This window comes from Poecilia mexicana, unplaced genomic scaffold (genome assembly GCF_051168715.1).
Source record: "Poecilia mexicana isolate PSO_F unplaced genomic scaffold, ASM5116871v1 scaffold_8, whole genome shotgun sequence".
Taxonomy (NCBI): domain Eukaryota; kingdom Metazoa; phylum Chordata; class Actinopteri; order Cyprinodontiformes; family Poeciliidae; genus Poecilia; species Poecilia mexicana.
Window position 1 is genome coordinate 9,857,841 of NW_028263377.1, and position 27,172 is coordinate 9,885,012.

Genomic DNA, 27,172 nt, shown 5'->3' on the forward strand with positions numbered 1-27,172 from the left:
TTCCATGTTTTGCTCATGTAGTTATGGATGAGGCATAAAAAGGAAGTCTGGACAAAATCTCCTCTTAGAAGGTTTAAGTGTCTATTTATAAATTATTTATTAGCATCTTGTTACTGTTTGTGTTTCATGGGGTGGAGGAGGGGTGACTGGTTGCGTGGTATCTGTTTTGATTCAGAATGGTGAGGCGCATCAATGAAATGTAAAAACTATTTAGCTACAGCGGCATCGTTTAGATCAAAATAATGTGATGTGGTCAAACGGCCCAGTCAAAGTCCAGACATAATCCAGCCGAGGATCTGGAGCAACACTTAATAGTTGACGTTCACGGGTAATCTGACTTTGCTTTGAGCTACTTTGCAGAGAAGAACTGCAAAAAGAAAAATGTCTCTACACTGGTCGAGACATACCAGATTAAGTCTCGTTCAGGGAATACAGAGCACAAATAAAACCCAATCTTTTTAGATATTTAAAAAATAAATAAATATCAATTATCCTCTTGATTCTGCATAGCAAAGAAGTTAATTGTGAAAATGCCGAAAAAACAGAACAAAGGAAACCAGGTGGACAACAATGGGAGTGGATCAGTGACAGCACTTAGTTTCTGTTGTCTATTTTCCGTGTGTGTGTGTATGCATGTGTGTGTATTAACACACATGCATCTAATTGTGTCTGTGTAAAGGACACTGGGGCCAATACAATGCTTTCATTGTCACCACACCTGTGTAAGCAAGACAACAAGACTACTGCCGCATGAACCAGTCAGTCTCCTTCAGAGGAGGCAAGATGTCAGAAAGTGACAGCAAAACTACAAGGAAAGGAGGAGGACACATCATCTCTAACACATCCGGGAATAAAATACAGACTTCTTAAACAGAAAATTCAACCTGTTTTGACACTGACCGTGACTTTGTACGTAATGGCTTTCTGTAGTCCTTCTGGTGAGATCTGCAGCAGCTCTGCCACCACCCTGATCTCCTGCGCGCTCACCACTGACGCCACCTCCTGGCCATCGGCCTCCAGCGCAGCAAGGAAAAGGGAAAATGTGTTGAGAAATCACTGCAGGGAAATCAACCTTAAATGTGGAAGGAGTTGAGCTGAAGACGAGCTTGCAAGTAAATAAAATAAAAATTAAATTTCATAATTTATTTCTGCAAGTCATCCCAAATGTTTCGACTTAAATAAACACCCGGTTACTGCCTTTTGTTGGAGACTCCGGAGTGTCATTAATCCCTAAATCTGCTTTGAATCACGACGAGCTCAACTGGAAAGTTCAGAACGTTTGAAATCCGAGTCTGAGGACGAGAACGGGACCGTGAACGCAACACGGAGTCTGATTGTCATTTAAAAGCAGAGGAGGATTTAAGTGACATGTCAACATCATTTCATATCAGATGGAAATTGATTCATACATTTCAAGTCATCTTTGAAAATCACCCAGTCATCTTTTAATAATCATGTTTACTCTTCAACTCGCAACTTAATGTCAGCTTAACGGCGGCAAGATCTTTCCAATCGATGTTCTATTGATGACAATAGCAAGAGTTAATCCCATGTGTCATAAAGCTGAAATACAGTTGTTTCTAATAGACTCGTTTGGATTAAAACAAAGTAATTTAAAAAGTAAGTACATACAAAATGCAGAGAGGGTGATAACTGCAAAACAGGTCATCAAGCTGGGGTATTACCTCATGTTTCTGAAAGTAAACGTTGCCCAGGTGCAGTATGGACGCGAGGACTCTAAAGATGGCCGACTGGTCCTCGGGGGTGAAGTGAAGGATCTCCATGGCAGAGAGCAGACGTCGGAAATCATCTGCATCGCTCTTTCCTCTTATCAAATAGTCCCCTCCCTTTATCCAGAGACAGAGTTCAAACTGAAGAGCGAGCTGGATGAAACGATCGGTGAGGAAGACGCTGCGCTGCTCACTGCGTTATACCTGGTTGAGGTAATAGTAGGTTTCAGCATCTTGCAGGTAGAAAGCCTGTTTCTGCTGAGAAGGAAGACCTGCCAGCATCTCGTAGAAGATGTGATAGTTCCTTTCATCTTTGGCCTGACGCAGACATCAACAGGTCATTCCACAGACAGCTAACTAGATAAAAACATCATGCTGCTGTGGCTGCGTCAGAAGTTACCTGGAAGACAATGCGGGACTTTTCCAGCAGATACTGAGAGGTTATGGCACCACTGATTATACCACTAGACAAACAAATACAGCGGGTGGGGGGAGAGGGGGTAAATAATTACACATAAGTAGGATCACAAAGGAGTTGAAGAATCAAAATTTCTCTTCCGTACTCACTCCTCCAGGTAGACCTCTATGTATTTCCCAAAGCGGCTAGAATTATTGTTTCGCACAGTTTTGGCATTTCCGAAGGATTCCAGCAGAGGCGCCGCCTCAAGGATCTACCAGGGGTTCAAACACAAAGCAAATCACACACTTTGATCACAGGCACATAGAAACACACACACACACACGCACGCACACACACACACACACACAGAAACTGTCAGCTAACATTTCTGCACATCCATTCAGAACGAGCCATTCTAAATCAAACATGTCCGTCACTTGTTGGACTGTTGAATGAGACCAAGCAGTGTTAACCCTTTCATGCATAGTGGTCACTACAGTGGTTTTTATGCTATAAATGCACACAGACCACTGAAGTGGGCAATAATGGATCATAAAATACACTATTAACTACTGGCCATCAGCTGCATAGAAATTATTTTTGTTAAATCCAATATGGCCGACAGACAAAAAGCATACCGACCGACCCGGTCCCTCCTTCTACTGTAGACAACTCTTGAAGGTAAAAACCCCCCAACATATTGTGACATTAGATAACCACTAAAGAACAATTCTACTGATGTATTTTTCAAATAACAACTTTGTATTTGGAGAAAATCACAATTGATCACCTAAAAAAAAACAATTAAAAAAACAAACATTTTCCTTCCCTTTTTTACACCTTAAGAAAAAAATTATTTGGAAAAAAAATAAATAATAATCCTGACACAAAGGATCATAATTCATGCATGAAAGGGTTGATTGGTCAATATTAACCAATACTGATAAGCAGTTGTGTAAATGCAGTAGCACTAGCACATATAAGAGCTGTGCTTTTCTACAATTATCAAGAGAATGTGAAGAAACAGAAGTCAAACTTTCATGAATATCTAAGACAGTTTACTCAGACAAGTATAGATTGTTTACAAAAATGCAAAAACTACAAATTATTCTGAAAACTCTATCCCAAGAATCTTAAATTTGTAAAAATGTCCTGGAGTTTTTACGTTTGAGGTTATCAAACTACCCAGAAATCAGGAAGAGGACTTGGGGTTAAACAAAGCAAAGGGAAAGAAAAAATCTCAATAAGATGTGCATCAAGACCTTTAAGCTTCAAAGTGTAAAAGAAGAGAAATAAACACAAGCCGCTGTAACAGTCACTCAAAATGTTGTTAGTCTTCAAGTAGGATTTCTAAAACAAGGACACTAACAACACATCACATATTTAAATCCTAATTAACAGAAGGTAAGATGAGTGGTAAAAGGATGACTACCTCAATCTTTCCTCATGAAACGCCATCATAGATAAAAATAAAAAAAAAGAGGAGACAAACACATGGAGAGAGGGATTACACATCCACATAATTTGGTTTATCAAAGTATATCAGTATCAGTTTGTGCAGGTCAGGATGTGTGTTCATACCTGTTGCACAGGATTTGAATTGTGATCTATTGCAGCCAGGTAGCGAAGCACGAGTTTGGTGGCCTCCGTTTTTCCAGACCCACTCTCCCCACTGAAACACACCGACAATCCACCACCCATTAACTTTTTAAAGACTCTTTAATAGGTGCATAACATATACTTAACAGGCTTTTAAAGACTAAACTGAACTCTAAATATTTAGTTAGCAAGGTAACTAATTAGTGGTCATCAAACTGAGACCCCCAATAGTAATCCTGCTGTCCTTGCGGGATAAAACACAAATCTCTCCAAAACACAAAGAGCTTTTTCTTTACTTAAACACTTCAGTTATTTGATTCTCATTATCGCCCTGTTGGTGCTCGCTAAGCGTTTGGCTTAATTGACTAAGTTACATGAAGACTTCACTTCATCTCACATTAGGCAAAGACTCAATTCCACTTTTAAATTAAAGTATCCGAAACAGTCTCTCACATGCAGCCGGGCCAACACATCCACACGAACATCCAGTGCTGTGCCACTGCCAAGGCATTAGCACTAAGTGCCACCATTACGCAGCCCACGCCGGCGGACGGTAGAACGGTGTGTGTTTTGTGTGTTTAAGGGACTATGGCACCTTCACAACTTTCCAGCATAAGGTTTCAGCTCGCAGCCTGCTTGGCTAAGAATCAGGCCGTTAATGGTCACTGAACACTAGACCTCAGTTAGCCCTTGACACGCACTCGCTGACACACACACACGCACGCACGCACGCACGCACGCACACACACACACACACACACACACACACAAACCGATGGTCCACACACAAAGATTCAGACCTCTGAAAGACAATCTGCTCCTGGCCCAGACCTTGTTGGGCTTCCCTTACAGGTGTCTCCTTCCAAATATGGCTGAAGTGTTCAAGTCGTGTGAGAGGTCTTTTTTTATTGTCAGGTGCTAATTTCTGCTCATTTCTTCACAAACACAAATCCTCATACATCCAAGCATCTGTGCATAAAATAGCAAAGCACTTCCATAGTTTCTAAATGGGATTTACCTTGGAAAATGTTAAACCTTTTTAATATTGTATTACATTACGAATGCATTTTATTGGGATTTTTGTTTTTTGTTGCTAGATCAACACAAATAGGTGTATAGTTGTGAAGTGGGAGCAAAAGTTTCCATAATTGTTACCTTTTTTTTTGTTTTTACATAAAAAAAAATCAGAAAAGCGTATGAGTAAGTAGCCCTATAGAAAGCCACTCCAAATTGGCCCCTCCTATAGAAAGCTTGTGTACAGAACAATTTTCAAGCTTTGCCACAGACTCTTAATTAGATTTAGGTCACAAAAGACCATTAATTTGTTTAAAGTGAATATCACTGTTTAAAGAGAAAGAAGTGAACACATTTCCTACCTGATTATTATGACCTGGTTTTCTTTGGCATCCATCATTTTGGAGTAAGCAGCATTTGCTATGGCAAACAAATGCCTGCGAGACAAAAAGGCAGAGGTAAAAATGTCAACTAACTGAGCACATGTAAAATCAGAAATAAACAAAAAGCACCAGATTATTTCTTTTTTTATATGTTTTCAGCCAGATGCTTCTCCAACTCAACTGCATTAAGGAGGAACATGGGAGATGACTCCTGTCCACACTTTTACCTTTTTGCAGAGATCAGATTCCCATTATGTTCTAATATGTTTTTTGTCATACATTTTAAAGAAAAAGTTTGTTATTGGAACAGTCACAATCTGTACTGCAAGCATACTGGAAAATCCTTGCCTTTTGTTTTTATTTTGCATGCTTGGTATGAGCAGACTTTACTTACGGAGGGTGTTCTCCCAGAGCACGACCCTTGTACAGCAGCACAACATCAGTTCCATAAATGTTGTACATCTTGTAGGGATTCACAGACACCAGTATGCTACCTATGTATGTCTGGATGAGATGAGTAAAGAGCGACATAAGTAATGGAAGTGAAACAAACTTAGACAACTGAATACAGAGATTTAAATAGTCCTGTGAATAAAAGAATGTACCCTGGACCCTTTACTGATTTATTTACTTATTTTTTTGTCTTGTCACATCATTAGATACAGAAAATTTAATTACATTTTCCAATAAAACCAGGTTTGCATGGTTTGGTTTTTCACTCAGAGTGCTTACTCTGGCTATTACTGTCTGATCTTAAAATCTGTTTGATGATCTGATCTGAAAATGAAGGCCTGTCACAATAACTAAAGTTTGTTGACGATAAATTGTCCCAGAAGTTATCGCGATAAACAAATAAACAATAACATTGTTATTTTGAGACAATTTGCCTATAATATAATGACAATAATGGCAAGGACACATTCTCGAAGATCAATAAACTTTAAATTCTAATGAGCATTTAACACAGGGACTGATAGATATTCTAAATATCCAAAATAAATCAACAAAACAACAGAAACAGCAAATTAAATTAATTATGAAGTCTCCAAAAAAGATTTAGTTGAGACCAAAACTCCAGACTGAAAACTTTTATCATTGAGTTTTTGGTAGAAAAAGAAAAACAATAAATCATGAGATTGGAAATTATTGAGTTTGTTTTATTTTATCATATGATTAATTGATCTATTGATTATTGTGACAGGCCCAGAAACATGTAAAAGAAAATGCAAAAACAAGCAAAAAAAAAGTAAAATCTTTATGGAGTCAAAAAAAATAGCACTTTTTAGTCAGTACTTACATAAATAAGCTGTCTGTCAAACCTTCTCCTTAAATTCAGCAAAACAGCGCCCTCATGCATCTCTCTGAAAAAAAAAAACGGAAAGCATGTTTGTCTTTTAGGTTTTCTCAGTATTTGTTGTTTGACACTGCTTAATATCAGAATGGAAGGTTTTTACATTTTTGCCCCATTTTATGTCTGAGTGAAAACTTACTCTAACTGAGTCATGTCTTCCACACCGTCTTCCTCCCTGAAGTCCCGGTGAGTGATTGTGGGCATGCTTCTGATTGAGTACATCTATAATTCAAGTGTATACAGACAGAAATCAGGACATCAAGTAAGAACACAGGCCTGGATTTGACAAATATGGACACTTTGCTGAAGAAAAAAATTTGAATTTACTTTTTTCTCCTGACTTGTGGTTTACCACCCATCAGTAATGTTAGACTGATTTGCAAATCCTTCCTTAAATTGTATTTTCATCTTCAGCAAGCCCTTCAACCAATGCTTGTCTTTCTGCTTCATTGATATCATGCAGGAAATAATTGCTGTTTTATGTAATTATAGTATGGCAGCATTTGTTATAACATTCTAGATTATTACCTTGTCATACCATTGCCCCTGAGGTTCCCCCTCTCTGTTCAGATTCCACTGCCCTGGTCCCTCCCCTTCAGGTCTTTGTCTCATTAGACTCTGGGGGTGTTCAGGAAATTCTCCATCTCCGTACATTGACCACTTGTTGAGGTTCTCCACTGTCCCATGAGGGAGAACCCTCTCTGCCCCCCAAACATCTAGATCTTCTTGCATGACGTCCGCTCCTGAACCTTGTGCCCAGTGCTGTTCAGCTCCAGCTCCTTGGACATGTGGTGATACCACAGCATATGAAGGAAGGCGAAAAGAAGCCCCCTGTAGGTGAGATTTCCGTAAAGCACCAGAAAGGTTAAGGGGTTGTGGAGCACTGGGGGCCCCAAGCCGTGTCATGATATTACCTTCAGGGAGACGATAATTTGCTCCACGAAGGTTTGGGTTCTTTGATAATGCCTTGGACAGGTCAAGTGATTGAGGTGAAGAAGCAGCCTGGGGGCGTGTCATGAGTGTTCCATCTGGCAAGCGGTAGGTTGAAGACCGGAGGTTCTGGTTGCGGAGAGCATTAGAGAGGTCGAGTGAACGTTGCTCAGGAGTATTAGCAGCACCACGTTGCTTCAATAATGATGTGTCTGGGAGATTGTATGAAGCACAGCGGATGTTGCTGTTTAGCAAAGCACCAGAAAGAAGAGGGCTTGTAGGACTTTGAGGCTGATTTTTTGAAAACAGAGACGATCCTTCTGGGAGTTGAAACTTTGCCTTGCGGAGGTTTGTGTTCATCAGAGCACTGGACAGTCCAAGTGAAGAGGTTGCATTCTCAGCGGTCTCCACATTCTCTCCTGGACGTGTAAGAAATGATCCATCTGGTAGTCGATAAGAGGCCTTTCGGACATTTGAATTAAGAATGGCTGAGGAGAGCATGGGGGAGGAAGACACAGGGGCTGGCTCATTTCTCGTGACCAAAGTTCCATCTGGCAACCTGTATGTAGCTTTACGCACATTAGAGTTTAACAAGGCAGAGGACAACATAGAGGAAGACATGGGGGAAGGACCCGGAGCGAGTTCAGCAGGTTCATTTCTGGTGACCAAAGTTCCATCTGGCAACCTGTATGTAGCTTTACGCACATTAGAGTTTAACAAGGCAGAGGACAACATAGAGGAAGACATGGGGGAAGGACCCGGAGCGAGTTCAGCAGGTTCATTTCTGGTGACCAATGAGCCATCAGGTAGTCTGTATGTGGCTTGACGTAGATGTGGGTTCTGAAGAGCATTGGAGAGCACCGAGGGGGAAAGCCTTCCATTACCAGGACCAACTCCAAGGTCATTTGTACCTGTAACTTCCACAGGACCCTTAGACATTGCCAAAGTACCACTTGGAAGCTTGAACATTGACCCTTGAATCTGGGAAGTTCGCAGTCCTCCAGAGAAAAGTGGGGAGCTACCTCTAACACTTCCTTGTGGTGGTGTGATCGAAGCTGGAGCTGGTGATGCTGAAGCTGGAGATAGGTGTTGCTGAAAAGGAGATGTAAAGGAAGCATTACGTAGCTGAGAGGTAAGCATAGCAGAGGACAAGTGTGGAGAGGTAAGAGGAGAAGAGGGTAGAGATGCTGCTGTTTGGGGGGGATGTGAAGGGGGCAGGACAGTTGTATGGAGATTGGCACTGTGCTGTAGAGGAGATGAAAATGAGGCGGTGCGCAAGCGAGAATTCTGCATCAAAGCAGTGGATAAACCCTGAGGGCCATATGGGTTTACCATCTGGGTCTCTTGTGCAATGATTGATTCATCCCCTTGCATTCCTGGTATGGGAGAAGGGATCCTTTGCAAAGGTGTTGTAATGCCAGCATTTTGCAAATAAGGATTATGGAGTGTACGTCCCAAATTAGGGGATTGTGGTAGTTGTTGAGGGAGAACATGAGAACCTGGTAAGGCATTGGTAAGCATGGGAGATGGACCTGGGTCCATTAGTGTGTAGTTATGCTGAGTAATCCCCTGTGATGGTAGGTGGACACCATGAGTAAGATTAGACTGAGGTACAGGAGGCTGAAAGGAAGCTGGCCCCAGACTGTGGGGTCTTACTGATCGATGAGGTAAGGGAGAAGCTGGGTGAGACATATGGTACATGGGAGAAGCGGCGCGGGAGGGCAGAGGAGATCTATGTGGCAGGGGTTGTGGAGAATGGGGTCTACTCTGGAGCCTTCGGATCGATGGCTGTGGAGAAACAGGACCACTCTGTTTTAAAGATGGCTGGGGAGAAAATGGGGGCACTGCTGGAGAAGCTCTGAATGACTGCCTTGATTGAAGAGATGGTTGGTTTCTGGGCATTCGTACTAAAGGCTGTCCACGACCCACAGGTCTGTGGAAGGCTCCTTGGACACTACCAGCTCGTTTGGTTTCCCTTAAACCTGCAGCCCGAGAGCTTGATCTAGCTAGCATGGTTGTTCCAGAACCCATTTCTCCTGTAGGAGAGGCAGGGCCTCTATGTATAGATGACCTAAAAGGGGCTACTTGCTGGGTTACAGGAGGTCCAGGTCTACTGCGTCTTTGTAAATAGGGATTAGCTGGTGAGGGTTTCACAGCTCCCATAGGGACATGGCTTCTTACTCCAGGTCCTCCTCTCAGCCTGCGGGTAGAGGAGCGGGTTGGAAGGGGTTGAGCAGAGACCCGTGATGGTGAAGGGGAGGGGGCATGATGGGGAGAAGCAGGCCGGAAAGACTTTGGTGGAGAACGGGAAGCTTCAGGCTGAATTGGACTCCGCCTTTGTGGAGAAGGAAGAGGTGGAGAAGGAGATCGCCTCATCATAGATGTTTGTTTTCTTCCTTTAAACAAATGTGGTCTCACAGGGGGCAGATGAACTGCATCTGGAGGAGGTTGCTGCCTGAAAGACAATCTTGGGGAAGAAGGTGGACTTTGTCTTTTTCTTAGTGATGCTCGTGGTGAAGCCAGAGGACTAGAAAGTGGGGAATGGGGTCTGATAGTGGAGGGACCCCTGCGTAACCCAATTCCCTTTCTTCCTTGTTTCAAAGATGGTTGAGTTCTTACTGACATCCCTCTCCTATAGTACAGTGGAGAAGAAGGGGGGCTTAATGTTCTCTGCCATTCAACTGGGGTTGTGGGCCGTTGACTTACCATTGAGGCCCGGTGAGTGTGTCTATGTAGGCGAGGAGAAATGTAAGGGTCCGACTGAAAGCCTGATTTGAAGTCCATTGGATGTGGTGAGAAGTGAGTTGAAGGAGGCCCTTGTACCCTTTGTGATCCTGGTCTTAACATCTGTGGAGAGAGAAGGGGACTCATTTTTCGGACTGGCACTGGGGAGACCATTGGTGAATGAAGTGGTGAATACACTGGTTGCTGCATTTGCAGGGCTCCTGGTGAAATTTGCCCCAGCTGAAACATTTGTGACTCCTGTGGTAGAGGTGCTTGGTAAACCTGGGAGGAAAATTGAGGGGGTAAGGCAGGTGGGGACACGTAGTTAGGAGGAACAGTAAAAGGGACATTAGTTAGCTGATGAGAAGGAAGGTACTCTTGATGATTGATCACAGCTGTTGGAAAGATAGGATCTCCAAGAGGAATGGCGGGAAGTTGTTGATTCATGTCAATGGGCAAAGGAGACTGTGCAGAAAGGTATGCTGGGATGGGTTGTTCAAATTGCAAATCTGACAGAATCTCCTGATTATTGAGAGCCAAGGATGGATTGGTAGAAGGAAACATTTGGGGAGAGGGTTGAGTATGAAGAGAAGGTGGTGGCAAAGTTTGAACCTCTAGTCTCTCTTTTCCAAACAACATAACTTGGGGCCTAGGGACTCTGAACTGTTCAGATGGAAATGGTTCAGATACAGGGGAGAAAAACTGCTCCTGTCCAAATAGCTGTCCTGTCTCAGCCAGATTCAGTCCGGGACTCATAGTGACCTGTTGCTGATAAGGGTTGTACATTTGAGCACCTTGCGCATATGCAAGCATTGGGTCATTATATATTCCTGGGACTGCATCATTGGTGTTGCTCATTATCCCATATGGGTTTGGCATACCATAGTTAGAAGCCATGTTGTGGTCAAAGTAATCCACATATTGTTCAGGGTAATATGAGTCATGAAACCCATACATGGTATCATCATAATAACTATATGGGTCTGGCTCTACAGAGTACAGAAATCCATCTTCCCCATAGTAATACTCTGCCCCATCGTGGCCATTGTAGTCTTCATATTCATCATCATAATAACCATATGGGTAACCATAGTCATCTACATCATCATCATAGTAAAGCTCATCGTCATAATAAAAGTTGCCCTCATCATCATAGTAATCATACTCATCCTCCCACTCATCATCATCATCATAGTATAACTGCTCACCATAGGGATCACTTTGGTCATAGTCAAATGGTTGCCTTTCATAGTTTTGTGGTCCCCACCTGTTATGGTAGTCTTCTTCATATCCATAATTATCATCATATTCATAGGCCCCATTGTAATAATGTGTGTGTCCCCCTCTGGTATCCCTGCTAGCAAAGGATAGGTTCTTTTTTGCCCGTCGCCCTGCCCGCCCCCCATGCCGGCCATGACCCATAGAAGACAGGAACCTACCTGTCAACCAGTTAGTTGTTGCAGCCATCCTACCAACCATCCAGCTTTTACTCTTAAATCCCTGTCCCTCTTTCTTTTTGCCAAACATCCCTTTGAACTTCCCTCCTAATCCCTTTGCCTCGGATGCCATTTTATTACCCTTATTTCCCAAGTTGGATAGATTCAGTGTTTTTTTAGATGCAGTTTCTTTAGAGGCATCGTCTTTCTTGTTAAACAAACTGAAACCAGACAGACCAGGTTTTTTGTCAGCAGAGCCAGATTTCCCCCCAAAACCAGCAAAGAGCTTGCTGTTACCAAGAAGAGGTTTACCGCCAGAAGAGGGTTTCTTTTTTTTGGAAAGTCGTAGAAATAGGCGAGAGGTGCTTTTAAGGTTTCTCTTTGGTTTTGCCTTGTCAGCTTGTTTAGAAGGCAAGCTAAAAGGAGAGGACTTCCCAGCAATACTTGACAAGGCTTTGGAGGCTCCTTTAAGGTGAGCTGTTGCGTCTACTTTTTTAACTAAGTTCTTCTTTTGACCCTCTGCAGCCAAGCCCAACATGCTCTTAGAAGCTCCTTTGAGATCACTCATCTGCTTTAGATTTACTGCATCCATGCCTTTTTTCACTTGTGGTTTTCTCTTTGGATCGCCTTCATCTTCCTCATCATCAGGGGAACCGCGTTTAGGTTTCATAGCCATAGCTTTGGATGCTCCTTTTAGAGCTGCCTTGCCTTTTCCCTTATCTCCCTTGGCTGCCTTCTTGGTTACTACCTCTTCTTCACTGTCACCACTTTCCTGTTCCTCAGACATAACCTCCTCTTCTTCTTCTTCTGAACCTTCTTCTGACTCACTGACAGGTTTCTTTCCTTTTCCCTTCTTCCCGTCATCTTTCCCCTTACCCTTTGCCGGTGGCTCAGCAGCCTTTTTTCCACCTTTTTTGTCATCTTTTGTTCCCTTCTTGTCTTCTTTTCCCCCCTTCTTTGGCTCCTCTGGCTTGCCTTTCTTAGCAGCTGATTTTGAGTCACCTTTCTTTGGAGCCATGGTACCTTCTCAGATCCTTCCAAATTAGACGAAGAAGTTCCCAAAAGTACTTGAAAAGCAGGTGAGTATAAAAAAGTCGATGGGCTTTAACAGCATTAACATCCTTCCATGTGCTTCTCAATCCATCACAAGTTTGAAAACCTTTGAAATGCCCTTTCTCCCAGGTCAGTTGCTCTGTAAAGTACCCTCAGACGAACCCCAGCCACTTTCTGTTAAAACACGATCTAGTAATGGAGTCGAAATCTCAGCCATCTGTGCTCACTCGTGTTACGGTTCTCCTTCAGTTGTCAAAAAAAAAAAAAAAAAAGAGTTGTATAAGTTTAACAAGGAAGAAATTTGTCCAGAAAAGTCTCTAGTTTAATCCATTTGTGGTTTGAAGTGTAAAGTGCATCTCCTTTTCAAAAACAAAAGTAAGATCCTGCTCTTTTATGTGTTTGTAAGTAACCTCCCAGGGTCACACAATGAATAAATTATCCTGCCATTCCAATGACAGAGTCAGTGTAGTCCTTTGTCTAATGTTCATTGTAAATCCGGTCCGTAAGCCCGGCAGGGAATCCTCATGGTGGCGGCCGCACCAACTTTGGCAGCAAGTCCCTCTGACAAGGAGAGCAAACGTGAGTGCAGTGGTGTGAGCCTCTGTGTCCTCTTTGTTTTAGACCGTGTGTCCATGTGTGTTTTATCTGTGGCCGTATCCTCCCACATCCACGTCAGCTTGCCTTTGTGACCTCCTGCAACCCTCTGTGTCTCTCTCTGGTTACTGAAACCCTCATTCTAACATTTCTGTCGGGTCTCACATCTTGTCGCATTTTTTTTTTTCTCAATGCATCTGCAATCAGAAACGAAGCCCATGTTCTGTTTGCCTTCACCTGCATGTGCAATCTGAGTGAGCGTTGCCTTTTAAAGCCGCAAAGGGCACCTTAATATAGCAGGTGTACTATCTTGGTGTAACCATATCTACTGGTTCACTTGTGTATGAATAATGCACGCTGGCTGAGCTGTTGCTAAACTGTGTCTGAGCGGCAAAGGTACTCGGAGCCAAAAGATGCCCATCAGTAGCAGGACGGATCACAGCCGGGAATGACGATGTATGACACAACGCTCATCCATCCAACGCTATCAGCTTACACCAATAATGCATGTAGAGGCCACAACTGTCGCGCATGAAGATATAAAGGATTTATATAATAAATTAGCTATGAAAAAAAAAAAAAGAAATTATTATAGCATTGTATGAAAATATAATTGCAATGTAATCATTTATTACATTGCTGCAAATGTAATACCCTATAGTCAGTGGAGTTCACAGACATATAATAGACAGATAATAGTTGCCAATCTATTGCGTTTCTAGAAAGCATAAACTATAAAACAATATCAACTTTTCTAGTAGGTTATGTGCTTTAAAAACATAAATATTGGTATGCGTATCTCTGACTGAACGTCAGGGCTTAACATGGGGTTGGGAACTGATTTTGAGTACAGCTGGGCGTTAGCGTATTGATAAGAGGGTTTGGGGCTCGTTGGTCGATGATGGGTTGATATTCCAGGAGGTCATCTCAGTGGCAGAAATGAATGTTTAATGGGTGCCCTGTGTTCCTCCTACGCAGATAGGATGAAACATTCATCACAGGCTCCTATAAATATATCACAACAGGTCAACCCAACCCGGGCCTTCTCGCGCACAAACAGGAATAAACAGAAAAGATTTGAGTCAAAGGTTGGCAGCCAGGATCCAAAGAGCAGATTTTATTTTACATCTTAATCTCACACATCATCCTTCACTCAGTGCAATCCGTACCAGACCTCTTAACCTTTAAATACGATATCAGTTCATGACGACTATCTTGAATTCGTTTTATTGGGGTTTCAGGTAATAGATCAATAAAAGTATATTGTGTATTAATTATGAAACACAAGAAAATTGAAGCGTCTGAAAGTGATTTTGTGGAACAGGACATCCTGTAGTGTCTTTGAAGAATGTGTGCCATACATGATTCATCACAGAGCCTGTATACAGTGAACAGTGGACAGCAGTGTTCTGCTGTCTCAGGACCAGGCACCATGCTTTTCCATGACATCACCACTTGGTTTTATTTTTAATTTTTTTCCTTTAAAGGTTAAGCTGACAGTCTAATTATTAAATGCTCTATGAACACCCCCCAGCAGTCCACAGGGTTCCACAAACTAGCCTTTGCAAAGGAGTAAACTATTTCCATTGAGTTGCAGTTTTATGAGTTGTAACTGGATCATGGTTGTGATGTCTGAGTCAGCGGTGCACACTGATGCAGAATTACTCAACTCATGTCCACAGAAACTGTGCTGGGCTGGATTATGTGCTAATCACACTGTGTATCATATTAAATGCAAAGGAAGGCAATGTTGGAGAACGGTTTTCCACCACTGTCAAAATGAAAGCTTTGCTCGCAGTGATGGTGTGACAGCAGTAAACCAAACCAAATTCATACCACGCTTTTCCTTATCCTTCACTTCGGGCAATACTTGTCGTCTTTCGCATAAATCCCCATAAAATACCTTTACGTCTTTGGTTGTTTTGTGAAAATACGAAAAGCTAGACGTGGCGAGAAACTTTTTTGACCTCTAATAATTATCGAGCTGAAGTCTGCATCACATTTCCCGGGAGCAGCGACCACAACAATCCGCTACGTATCCTGCAGGCTGGGCATGTAACGGTAGCAGACGCTGGTGTCATTTAACTACAGACGTAGATAAGGGGATATTCATGGCAAGTATGTACAGGGAAAAGTTCAAAAGTTCCTCAATCCACATCAGATATGCTGTGTAGTATTATTCAACAAACACCACATGTACGGGAATGCTTAATAAGCATCTTCTGCTTATGGTCGGACGATTGAGTGAACTGACGCTGACCAGGTCAATGGCAGAAACAGGAGAAGTGGAGACATGGCAAAAAGAAGGTACTGAGAAGAAGTGACATCAAAAAAGAGAAATAAATTAAGCATCTGCACAAAGATGATAGCCAATAGTTGCATCAGGACGACTAAAACTGTGATTTTCTGTTAACATGGTAGTGAGAGTGTAGTCAAGAGATTCTGCCTCCTGATGCCAAGCAATAAGAAGCACAGAAAATGCAGATTCAAGTTTGTAACAAAGACTGCCTAGGATGAAGAACGAACGATGTGAATCACCAGAGGTGACTCAGCAAAATTAAAATGAACTTTTGCCGTTTACAGTCTGTCAGAGGCGAAAAATACTAAGCATGTCTGGGCATGAGCTCCTATGACTTGAGAATATTGATGACTGCACTTGTAAGAATGTAAGGTATTGCATTTATTCAGATTTTGATTTAAATTTACAGACTGAACCACAAATATCAAGTAAGAAACAAGGAAAATTTATGTCATTTTTAAATACTCACTGCCTAGAATAGAATAGGCAGAAGAAATAATTGTGAATATCAGTGCAAGTAATATTAATATCTGGAATGGTGTAACTGTTTGTTGACGTATTCCAAGAATCAATTGCTCACACTTTTCATGTCAGTAAGATATTGAACTTTTCACTGCAATTAAGGTCCATGAAATATTTCTATATTTCTATAGAAACTACAGAAAGTGTTGGAGAAAAAATATTTGATATTTCACAGCATCACTTTGTGAATTGTGAGAATGTGAGGAGGAAGATGAGCGACGTAGAGAAGGAGGAAGAAAGAAAGAGTGATGTGGCTGATAGAGGTCAAGCTTAAGACAGAACATGAGACAGTCGGCTTCACTCAGGTTTCCTAAAAGCCTTTACGCTCCATTCAGGTCTTAACCTTCACTCTCAGATTATCCTGTGACTTGATAATGGAGACGCAGCAGCTCCAAAGCTGTTCATATATCAAAGAGCTGCCTTGGACTTCAAACACAGCTCCTGCACTGCATTGGTTTTAATGTCATGAAGTACGCAGACGTTTGGTGGAAACGTGTCAGAACCTGCTTGAATATTTCAGAACTGGATTCAAAAGTTGCCAATGCAAATTGACACACATGTGATCTAAAGCAAAATGGATTAAAAACATCCAATTGGGACATGACGTAACTGATGGCTGGTCGCCACGTTCGCCAAAAATGCACCGATGTTGCCGACAGTGGAGTTTATGAGGGTGTTCGGTTTAATAGGCAGCTAAAATGAAGAACTTTGTCCCGTTAACTCAGTCATGTTCCACCATCATTGAATCAATGCTATGAATCACCTGGTTTCAATTACATGTTGTGAATTGCAAACCAGAATCAACCTGTTTGCCACAAAGAAACACAACTGTAGGACACATGAACAGTGTCTGGATTTGCAGAATTTAAATAAGGAATGAAGATTCATCCATTTGCTTGAAAACACCAAGCCGAGACAATTGCAATCACATTCAATTTTCTGTATCTCTGCACTGATCGATTATTAAGAATTTTATTTCTGACAAGTTAGGTCTCGTGTGAACAATGTCATGTGGCAGATTAAACTCATTCAATGAGAAAATCAGCTTTTTAATTGCTTACCTTATTCTTCTATGATCAACACTTAGAGATTTCTCATTCATGAAAACGTGACAGCCGCCTGCTTAAGGTAAAAATCAAAGCGCTCAGACCAACAGGGTCCGGTGTGCAGCTCCTCTGACCTCTAGTCCTTCTCTGTACTCTGCCTCTAACGCTTCATGTGAAGACCAAGCACAATTACAAGCATCTGCACACACAATGGACACAAACAGCACGGATACCCCCCACCCCCTGCTTTAGCAAGGACTCAGTATCTGTCTAAACAAATGCTCAATACTGAGCTGTTTGCAAATCAGTCTGTGCATCGGTGTAGCAGCGATTGGGTTACTGAGAAAACATCTTGCACTTCTTTATATCTGTGCAGCGCCAGCAAACAATTTCACATACCTATTGTGCATTAATGGCAGGATTTTGTGTGCACAAAAGCAGACGCATTGTGCTATCGACGTGGAACACTTGTTTCTGCACGTCAGAGCCCAAAAGAGGGATTTATTATAAAGGGCCTGGATTTACAATGACTGGAGAGGCATTTGTGTACCTTATCAGTGCAGCTCAAACACACACACACACACACACACACACACACACACACGCATGCATGCACGCACACACGTGCAGTCGTAGGGTGTGCATGTGAAAAGCCTATTAGGCAAAGGTTGATTGTTTTTTTAATGATGAGATAAATATTTGTGGTTAAATTACATTATTATATTGTTACCTGATACTTTTTTATTTATTTTGTTTTATTGATTATTTTTTTGCTGCAGTTTTGTGCATATTTAGGTCAAAAGCCAGAATGTGTCTGTTGTATGCAAAATCCTTGTAGTGACTAATTTACTGGATTTTTTTTTTTTTTTTTTTTTTTTCTTGACTGGGGTTTCAGTTTAAGTGAAGCGCTCACTTTGTTCTCCAACAGCATTGTGATCTTTCAGTCTATAGGGGGCGCCATCTGGAGGACTGAGATTTATTCTCACACTGTTTGCTACTCCTGGTTTGGCCTGAAAAAAGTCTAAATGATTCCAGATTAAATGGAGATTCAGCGTATCATGGATTAAATGTTTAAAGGCACAGCATGCAGCAGAAAAAAAACATCCTCTAAAGACACACACAGCTGTGACCCATGTCGTAGTTCTCCAGAGCAGATGATAATTGCAATTAGAAAATGATTATTAGAAGAAAATAAAATCTTCTTCTTTTATATAAAAAGTAAATAATTTTTATGTAACTTTATATTTCCAAAAGCAACTATTTAGGATTTAACATGTCAGTGCCACCTGTCAGCGTTTCACCCAACCAAAAGTGGCTTTTAGGTTTTCGTTTAAAAGAAGTAAATATACTTTGTTTGCACAGAAATCCGCAGCACATGATGGATGTGCACAATGTACAGAGAGCAATGTAAGCACAAAAACCCACCAGTTAAAGCTGCATTAGGATAACATAAAGGAAATTCAGTCCGGTCGTTCTCCATCTTTATAACAAAAAGACACCTGCTCTCATGCTGACTAATGGTTTGTACTGAATCCATGCTGAGTATCTAAATGCTGATGATCTGCATCTTTTTATCTGGTTAAATCTGCCTAAGGAAAGTTTAGTGGTTTTACACATGTCTGCGGAAAAACTAACCTCCAAACGTAACGCATTTAGTTAAAACTAAAAAAAAAAAAAAAGCTGTGAAGCAAAAACAATTGTCTTGCTGGTTGAGCTACTTTGAGAGGAGAGCAAATGTACACTTTCCACAAGCTCTACACTGACTAATTTACATTGTATGAGTGTCATATCTTCAGTATTTGCCCAGGAAAATATATAAAGCATTTAGAAAACTGTTCACTTCCCTTCGTGTATTTTTCAGAGACTTGCTTAAAGTAAAGTATCTGACCAAAGTGCTGAATGTGGGAACTGCAGCCCCATGCGATGATCAGAAAGAACCACAAGGGGGCGGAAGAGACAAACATCTTGATGTACTGAGCTGTTGTCAAATCATTTTATTATTCTCAGCCACTTTTCTAAGACATTTTGGGTAATTAGTTAAAAATAATTGTGTAATTATTATAATAATAATGCTTAATTGTATGTTAAAGGATTAGATTTTTCTAGCAGTACAAAATGATTCTTATATTTTTCATATTGTGATCATTCTTGTGTTCATTTTCCTTGACTGACTCTAAAAGCTTCCTGTTGCACATTTAATTTGTAGTTACAATATAATTTAGGACACAAAAACCAGTGTTGTGTCCACATAGACTGGACAACTCACTGAAGAACCCATTTTGGACCGGACAAGTTCAAAAGAGTTCGCAACATGGATGCCTTACTCTTACCAAGAAAAACATACAAATCATTTTTAAGGTCTGAATCTACGTATAATTTTACTCCATTTACTGTCAACCACATAAAAAAAAAGAAATCATACAATGTAATTTTTTGAGATTGTGGTTTTATTTTACTTTTGGGTAGTGAAAACCTTTGATGCAGCTATTTTCTCCCACATCGGATCAAATTTGAAACATCAGGCGATCCACTGAGGCAGAACCTGAACTGCTTGGTTTACATCTGAAACACATCATGCATGCAGCAGTAATCCGACACTGCACATGTCCCCGAACACACCATCCACACAGTTAAACACGGTGGTGGCAGCATCATGCAGCGGGAACGCTTTTCTCCAGCAGGAACAGGAAAACTGTTCAATGTTGACAGGAAAAAAAAAGCATAATTCATGTGTTTGAATTACCTAAAATCCAGATTTAAATCAAACTGATAGCTAGTCTTTAGCTTAAAAATTGTTTTCATAGATGTGTCCCATCCAATTTGACTAAAATTTAGCTATTTTGCAAACGGGTGGGTAAAGTTCGAAGAGAAACACATTGAAGAACTGCAACCTCTGTTGGATTCTTTAAAGTTTAGATTCAGGGAGCTTAACAGGGCTACACTTTTCAACTTTTTGTTATAGTAAAAAGGTTTTCAAAACTTTTACGGTTTTCCTTCTAAGACAAGGATGTCAAACTCATTTTCATTTTGAGGCATATCAAAATCACCTCAAAGTCCTCAGAGGACCGGTTGTGGCAGGTTATATTGATTAAAAAAAAAACCTTTTTTTAAAAAGCTAACAAACTTAATAGATAGCTGTCTCTAAATTCAACAAGTGCATAAATTGAATGATGCTGAACATCTTTTCAAAATGATGTAATTTGGCAGTACACAAAAACTGCTTTGATTGACAAAGTAATATTTAACCCTTTCATGCACAGTGGTCACTACAGTGGACAGCTGTCTAAAAGCCATTTTGTTGTGGATTTTTATGTTATAAATGCACACAGACCACGAAGTGGACACTAATGCATCATAAAATACACCATCAGCTACTGGCCATCAGCTGCAAATGCAAGAAATTATTTTTGTTAAATCCAATATGGCCGACAGACAAAAAAGCATGCCAACCGGTCCCTCCTTCTACTGTAGAAGAGCTCTTACAGGTAAAAAAAAAATAAATATCGTGACATCAGATAACCCCTAAAGAAAACTACTGATGTATTTTTCAAATAACAACTTTGTATTTGGAGAAAATTACAATTGATCATTGTTGGATTTCATATACTAAAAATAAAATAAAAAACTTTTTTTATTTTACAAAATTTTTTTCCTACCTCTTTTTTATGCCTTAAGAAAATCAAAAAGAAACTTTGAAAAAAAAAAATCCTGACACAAAGGATCACAATTCATGCACGAAAGGGTTAAGCACACCACTGTTATTTTTGACAGTCTAGGGAGCCACATAAAAAAAAGCTTTGGCAGGTTGGATTTGTCCCCCGGGCCTGAAGTTTGACATATTCTTAGAATAAACACACTTTTCCAAGGCGCTACTGGTTTAAGAAAAACCAAATCCCACCCTGAAGCCCTACAGGAAGCAATTATCGTTCATAAGGATGAAAGTTTTTCCTCCTTTCTTAAGCCCGACTGCACACGCTCCTGCTTGGCCACGCCGTATGGAGCCGAGCAGCATCAAGTGTCATGCCCGCTCTGCACAATAACACGCCCAGTTAACGCTACCTTTGCTTGCCGTCAGGCTCCAGAATATTCCATCTCTCTCTTTCCGCTTCAGGTTATATCAAGACACCGTCTCTTCATCCACAGGACGGACAGAAGAGACGTCGTCAGGACATATTTGCATCCGCTCGTTCCCTCTCCCGATGAAGCCTTCCACTCAGAACCCCCTCTCCTGGACCGAAGACCTGCTCGTTAATATTTAAAGGCGCCATTGTGTTTGTGTGTGCACGCGAGTCAATGGGAGCCCATATTCTTTGACAGAAAAGTGGCGAGCCTGAGTGGAGCTCCAGCAGCAGGGCGGCAGGGACGGCGGGTGTGTGTGGGGGGGGTCAAAGAGGACCAGGCATCGTGTTCTACATCGTGTTCACCGAAAGGGATCGTTAACAACTTGAGCACAAACACATCCTGACCGTCCAGGAGACGTGCGTAGAGGAAGTATAAGAAATAAAGCAAACATTGAGACTTTCTAAAATGTTTTATGGACTTTATTTCCGTCGTTTTCTCTCCTTATCTTACATGCTGTGTCCAGAATCTGCACGACATTTCTCCCCCATCTTCTTCCGTTCGCCGTTAGGTTCCATATACAAAATAGGAAAGCTAGCTACTCGTCTTTTGCTGTATAGCTACTATGCAGTTCGTTTTCTGTCCAGTCAGAAGCGATTTTACTTCTTGACGACCTGGATGACGTCTTCGTGCTCCATGACGTGCGTCAGGCCCACCCTCTGAGGACTGTACTTGGTGCTGGTTCCCTGAAACGACAGAGAGAGAGAGAGAGCGGACTTTGAGTTAAAGGTGACGGCGAGGAGAAGGAAAAAGACTCTTGTTCTCAACAGACCTGATAAAACACAGAAAGAGAGGAAGTGTGCAGGGAGTGAGAGTTTTTCCTCCTGATCTTTACTGTCATACTTAAATGTTTTAGATCCATCCATCCATTTTCTTACCCTTGTCCCTAGTAGGGTCAGGAGAGGTGGGCACCAGCACGAGAGGCGAGGTACACCCTGGACAGGTCGCCAGTCCATCGCAGAACGTTTTAGATCATTGAACAAATTTACCGTATTTTTCAGACCATCAGCTGTTACTTTTTCCCCACGCTTTGAACCATGCGGCTTGTAGCCCGGTGCGGCTTTTCTGTGGAATTTTCTTCAACCACCAGGGGGCGCTTTAGCAGGAAATGAATCATTGGAAGTCAAAATTGGAAATCAAAGAAGAACGCGCTCATTTTCATTTAGAACAAGCACATGTTAGCAGCAGGCACGATGGAGAAATTTCTTCAAACTCATATGTTGCCGCTTTTAAGTTGAGGGCTTTCGATCTGGCAGTACAGGAGGGAAATAGAGCCGCTGCACGTAAGCTTGGCGTGAACGAAACTATGGTTCTATGGCGGTGGAGACGCGGCGTCCTTAACAGCAGGTTTATTAAGGACCCAGCCCTCTGCTGCCCTCTGCTGTGTCCTTGTGGAAAACTGAGAGCGACGGAGAGAGTGAGGTGCGCTTTGTAGTCCAGAAAATACAGTATTACCCGACAAGTCTAAGTAAATGCATTTGCAAAAATTTAAGGGAAAACATATCCAAGGCAATGTGGATATGCATTAATTAAGCCACAGTGGAGCATTTGTCAGCATGAATGGCATGTTTAAGGTCAAGCTACAGCACACATGTCAAACTCAAAGCCCAGGGGTCAAATCTGGCCCCCTGGACTCAAGAGTGACACATAAGTGAAACCTTAAAGAAAATCGTTGTGCTTAAATATGATTTTATCAATCAAATCAAAACACTTTTTATCTGCTTACTGTCAAATTACGTCAATCAATCCCTCCAGTTTATTGTGGAAATTCTTACAAAGTCCAGATATCCCGCAATTTTTTTTGCGTTAGTGCGAACTTGTGAATTGAAGAGTTAGCATCACTTCAACGTCGGGTTGACGTGATGCTAACTCCCACCTGCAGGTGGCAGTATTTCATTCTGCCTCAGCCCTGCTTGATGCCACATTATCGTCCTGTGATCAATGTGGCGAGTAACAAAAAGCCACATTTACCGTCATACAGAAACGCAAATATTTCTAAATTAGCTCCACAAACTCAATGACGTTTATTGCAAAAACAGAGAAAAGTAAAGCAGACTTACCCACACCAAGGCATATTTGAACTGGCTGGCTAATGTTCTGTGGATTCTGTGGCACTGCAGGTTACAAAATAAAAAAACACTTAAAATCGCTTTTCTCACTACTTATTATGCATGTGTAAATGTTCCAGCTGCCATACTGACCACATGCTCTACTGAAGCTCCTCTCCTCATGATGATGGCTTCACCAAAGTTTGGTCGCTCTAACGTGGAGAGGAAGCATAAGACGGTTCGTTTAGGGATCTACTGCATGTCCAAAGCAAAGCAGAAGTCGTCTAAATCAAGCAGAGTACCTCCTCTTTTCTTTGTATAAATGCAAATAAGCGCCAAGTACTCCCACAACGTCTCCAGGAGGTAATCCAAATTCAGCTTCATTCCACAGCTGGGAACAAAAACGCGACGACAGAGATGAGATTAGTAAATAATGTTGACGCACACGAGTCGATGATGGAAGAGAGATGTCTGACCTGATGACGACACTGTGAGGTCGGCGCGCCAGGCGGTCCACCTCCTCGATGGAGATCTGATCCACCTTATTGTACACCTGACAGCACAGGAGAAACATCAGGAAAAGTCGCGTCTCGCAGCTGCTTTCTAATTTTCAAGCGAAGAAGATCTGGCGTACGTAAAGGCACGGCATGTAAACTCTGTTCCCGACGATGACGTCGATGAACTCGTCTGGCGTGCAGTCCTCCCTGAAGAGCACTTCCGCGTTGAAGATTTCTGAAACGGGAAGTTAAGGACGTGAGCCGGGCGAGGCGAATGGCGGCCGAGTTCGGGAGTTCGAAACGCGCCGCACGGCTTTTGCTTTCCGCTCGCCGTCTCTCGAAGGATACTGTACTCGTGGAGAATGAGCTGGACGAGCTTCTCCGAGCACTGAGTGAGAGGAACGGTGGAGTTGTACGAGAGGCCGCCGCCTTTCTTAGGCTGAGAGAGAAAGAGAGAGAAATGGACATTTTTAATCTCGCGACACAAAACTAACAACCAATCGCGCCTACAGGTTTTCAATTTTCCCAAATTTCCATAGTTTTCAGTCCTTTAAATCCTTGTAAAATATAAAACATACAAGAGTTCATCATGAATTTACGGCTGCTGTTTCTACAGTGGGCAAGATTTTAATGTATAAATCAAAAAGCGCAAGGATGGAAAGAGAACCTCCGTCCTCGGAGCGTTGGAAGATGTTGATAGGCGTTTCACATCTATGTTTGTCATCTTTGACCGTCCAAATCGTGAAAATGGTTTCATTAAGCTGAACGCATCAGTTAAATAAACGGACTCAACAATTTTTCTATTTAATCCAAAGCAACAGATCAGTGTATCAACATCTTAAAAGATAAATAACTCTGTAGAGTCGATCCGAGGACATGGAAGTGATACCTTGAAATAAATATTTGGCTTCGTCCTGTTGAGTCTGATGCCCACCGACTCCAGCTCCTTCTCCAGGAGTTCTCTGCAAAACAAAAAACACAAAGGCACCGATGACGCTCTTCCACGCTTCAAGGCCGTTTCACACACATATTCACACACACACACCTCTGGACTTCTCCTTTTGTGGCGTCCAGCATCATGATGACAACGTCTGCCGTCCTGGCGACGGCGATGACTTGTCGGCCTCGACCCTTTCCTGCGACAAAGTTACCCGTCAGCACAACAACTCTGACAAAAATTAGTACCTTCTTGTGCCTAAAATCTGTGTGAAACTTGTGGCACCTTGAGCAGCTCCCTCTATGATTCCTGGCAGGTCGAGCAGCTGGATGTTTGCGCCTTTGTACTAAAGAGCAGCAATGAACGGCAGAAGATAAAAAAAGAGCAAAGTGACACTTTGTAACTTTTACAAATCACACCGTTTAAAAGAAAGTAACGTCTCCTGGAGGTTACCTCGATGACGCCCGGTATGCAGGTGAGGGTGGTGAACTCGTAGGACGCGGCTTCGCTCTCCGTTGACGTCATCAAGCTGAGGAAGGTGGACTGTACAGAGAAGATCGATGTTAACATCTTAGGAATTAAAAAGAAAAAATAAATCTCTTAACTCGCTAACGTCCGACTGATGACGTTTGCGATGCTTTGATGGATGATTTCAGGAAGATTACTGCTGCGATAAGCATCTAAAACCGGCTCCCAACCCGGGTCACATCCACCTACCTTACCGACTGAAGGGAACCCGATGAGCGCAACGCGAGCGTCTCCTGATTTCATGACATCGAAGCCCTCGCCTTTGGCCCCCGCAGATTTGGAGGGCTCCAGGAGCTGAGCTCTGTATTTGGCTAGCTTGGCCTTTAGCAAACCCAGATGGTACTCTGTGGCTGCAGAGATTAAAGAAAGACAGAAAGAAAGAAAGAAAGAAAGAAAGACAGAAAGAAAGAAAGAAAGAAAGACAGACAGAAAGAAAGAAAGAAAGAAAGAAAGAAAGAAAGAAAGAAAGAAAGAAAGAAAGAAAGAAAGAAAGAAAGAAAGAAAAAAGCATTTAATAAAATAAAAATTGAAGCACATTAATGAAATGGTTTCTGACTTTGTCTTTTAAAAGAATACATTTACAGTACCTTAGAAAATAAACTTGAAATAAGAGAAACTTACATGCATCTTTTTTTGGCAAGATATAGAGGCTCGTTTTAAGTAAACAAATTTCTTAGTATTGATGAAAAAGTTATTTTTCAATTGGTAGATTATTTCACTTACAAGACATTTTTCCCATGTTATAAGTAAATTTATCTGCCAATGGACCTTGTACTTTTTCATTAATATTAAGTAATTATTTAATTAAAACAAGCCTCTATATCTTGCTGAAAAGTCACTTGTAATAAGTTAGTTTTGTCTTTGCTATTTGTACTAGAAACTAGACCAAAAATACACGGCAAGATTTTGTGTTTTTGCAATATATATAATATTGTAACTCATAGATAAAATACACGGGTTACATTATTTAAGCTAAATTCGATAAAGGGCTTCCTCCCACTGTCCAAGGTAATCACTATTAGGTTCATTGATGTGTCTGAATGAGCCATAAGTATGGCTATAAATGCGTGATTGTTCACATTAACAGCTGAGACATAACACTTATTAATCTGTTCATGGGCAAACCTGGCATTCCTACACCAACATTAACATCAAATCTTGATCCTAAGCAGGCATTTAAAGTGCATTTTAGCTTTCCAGACAGCTGTCGGTCCTCATTAGCACAGTACTCTTCCAGTTCCTGGACCTCAGTATAACCTTGGACAGAAACCCACAGCTGCAGCTGGCTCTAAGTTCGCCTGGTGTGCAGCTAGCAGCTAGCAGCCCTGCTCCTTCCTCGCCCTCCTGTTACCTTTGTTTTTCTGTGTCCGAGAAATTTCTTTCTCTATTTCCGAGATTTTCTCCAAAATACCCATTGTAGCAATCCAGGTGTTGTGCAGCCAATCTGTTGGGGAGAGGGGAAAAAATCACAAGAGAAACGTGTCAACTTTGCTAGCCAGCCGGGGCTAACTACAAACCGGTAAGAGCTGAGAAACAGCATTAAAAGCACTCCTTAGACGGGTAAACAAACATCTGACTAAAAAAAAAAACCCACATTGTCAGCGATTTACAAAGTTAAATTAAAGAAGGAATTTACTTTAACAGAGGGTGGACTCAGCAGCATGCACACAGTGCTGGCCGGTGGGGTGAGGAGCACAGTTCCACCATCAAAATGTATCCCCGACCTGTCAAGTCATTGCGCTTCTACACTAAGGTTTACGGCGACGTACAACATTCTAATAGTGCGTTTAGGTACACCTCGAAAACTAGATCATTCTTACTGTCATAGATGTAAAATAAATAAAACAAAAATTTCCGAGTAAAACAAGCGTTATTATCAAATATAATCAATGTCGCTTTTATTTAAGTAACTTTTTAAAAAGCTTGAGGAATACCATAATGTTATGTAAAAACCAAAACGAA

General features: G+C 41.6%; 3 protein-coding genes across 3 annotated transcripts in view; all 3 read right to left on the reverse strand.

Moving 5' to 3' along the window:
* LOC106915195 (unconventional myosin-XV-like) overlaps window positions 1–6,837 on the reverse strand; it is a 35,951-nt gene extending 29,114 nt beyond the window's left edge. The window contains exons 1-11 of the mRNA XM_088008223.1: window positions 6,617–6,837; window positions 6,424–6,487; window positions 5,521–5,630; window positions 5,106–5,180; window positions 3,712–3,802; window positions 3,563–3,568; window positions 2,298–2,401; window positions 2,131–2,194; window positions 1,935–2,048; window positions 1,686–1,847; window positions 901–1,014 (exon numbers count right to left, since the gene is read on the reverse strand). Coding sequence (XP_087864349.1) covers window positions 901–1,014; window positions 1,686–1,847; window positions 1,935–2,048; window positions 2,131–2,194; window positions 2,298–2,401; window positions 3,563–3,568; window positions 3,712–3,802; window positions 5,106–5,180; window positions 5,521–5,630; window positions 6,424–6,487; window positions 6,617–6,699 — 987 coding nt within the window. The 5' untranslated portion in view covers window positions 6,700–6,837. The remainder of the gene's footprint in view (window positions 1–900; window positions 1,015–1,685; window positions 1,848–1,934; window positions 2,049–2,130; window positions 2,195–2,297; window positions 2,402–3,562; window positions 3,569–3,711; window positions 3,803–5,105; window positions 5,181–5,520; window positions 5,631–6,423; window positions 6,488–6,616) is intronic.
* A 2,704-nt stretch (window positions 6,838–9,541) lies between these two features.
* LOC148157972 (uncharacterized) lies at window positions 9,542–14,434 on the reverse strand. The gene is made up of 5 exons (XM_088008373.1): window positions 11,608–14,434; window positions 11,125–11,331; window positions 10,114–10,254; window positions 9,826–9,934; window positions 9,542–9,699 (listed from the first exon to the last, which is right to left on the reverse strand). Exons 1-5 carry the CDS (start codon window positions 12,583–12,585, stop codon window positions 9,542–9,544), a joined length of 1,593 nt encoding a protein of 530 aa, XP_087864499.1. The 5' UTR covers window positions 12,586–14,434.
* A 7,166-nt stretch (window positions 14,435–21,600) lies between these two features.
* drg2 (developmentally regulated GTP binding protein 2) lies at window positions 21,601–26,971 on the reverse strand. Its single transcript, XM_014982640.2, has 14 exons — window positions 26,847–26,971; window positions 26,562–26,654; window positions 25,400–25,560; window positions 25,136–25,225; window positions 24,968–25,028; window positions 24,791–24,881; window positions 24,635–24,707; window positions 24,094–24,184; window positions 23,883–23,980; window positions 23,725–23,801; window positions 23,551–23,639; window positions 23,402–23,460; window positions 23,261–23,314; window positions 21,601–21,886 (listed from the first exon to the last, which is right to left on the reverse strand). Exons 2-14 carry the CDS (start codon window positions 26,623–26,625, stop codon window positions 21,800–21,802), a joined length of 1,095 nt encoding a protein of 364 aa, XP_014838126.1. The 5' UTR covers window positions 26,626–26,654; window positions 26,847–26,971; the 3' UTR covers window positions 21,601–21,799.
* Window positions 26,972–27,172: the final 201 nt, after the last annotated feature.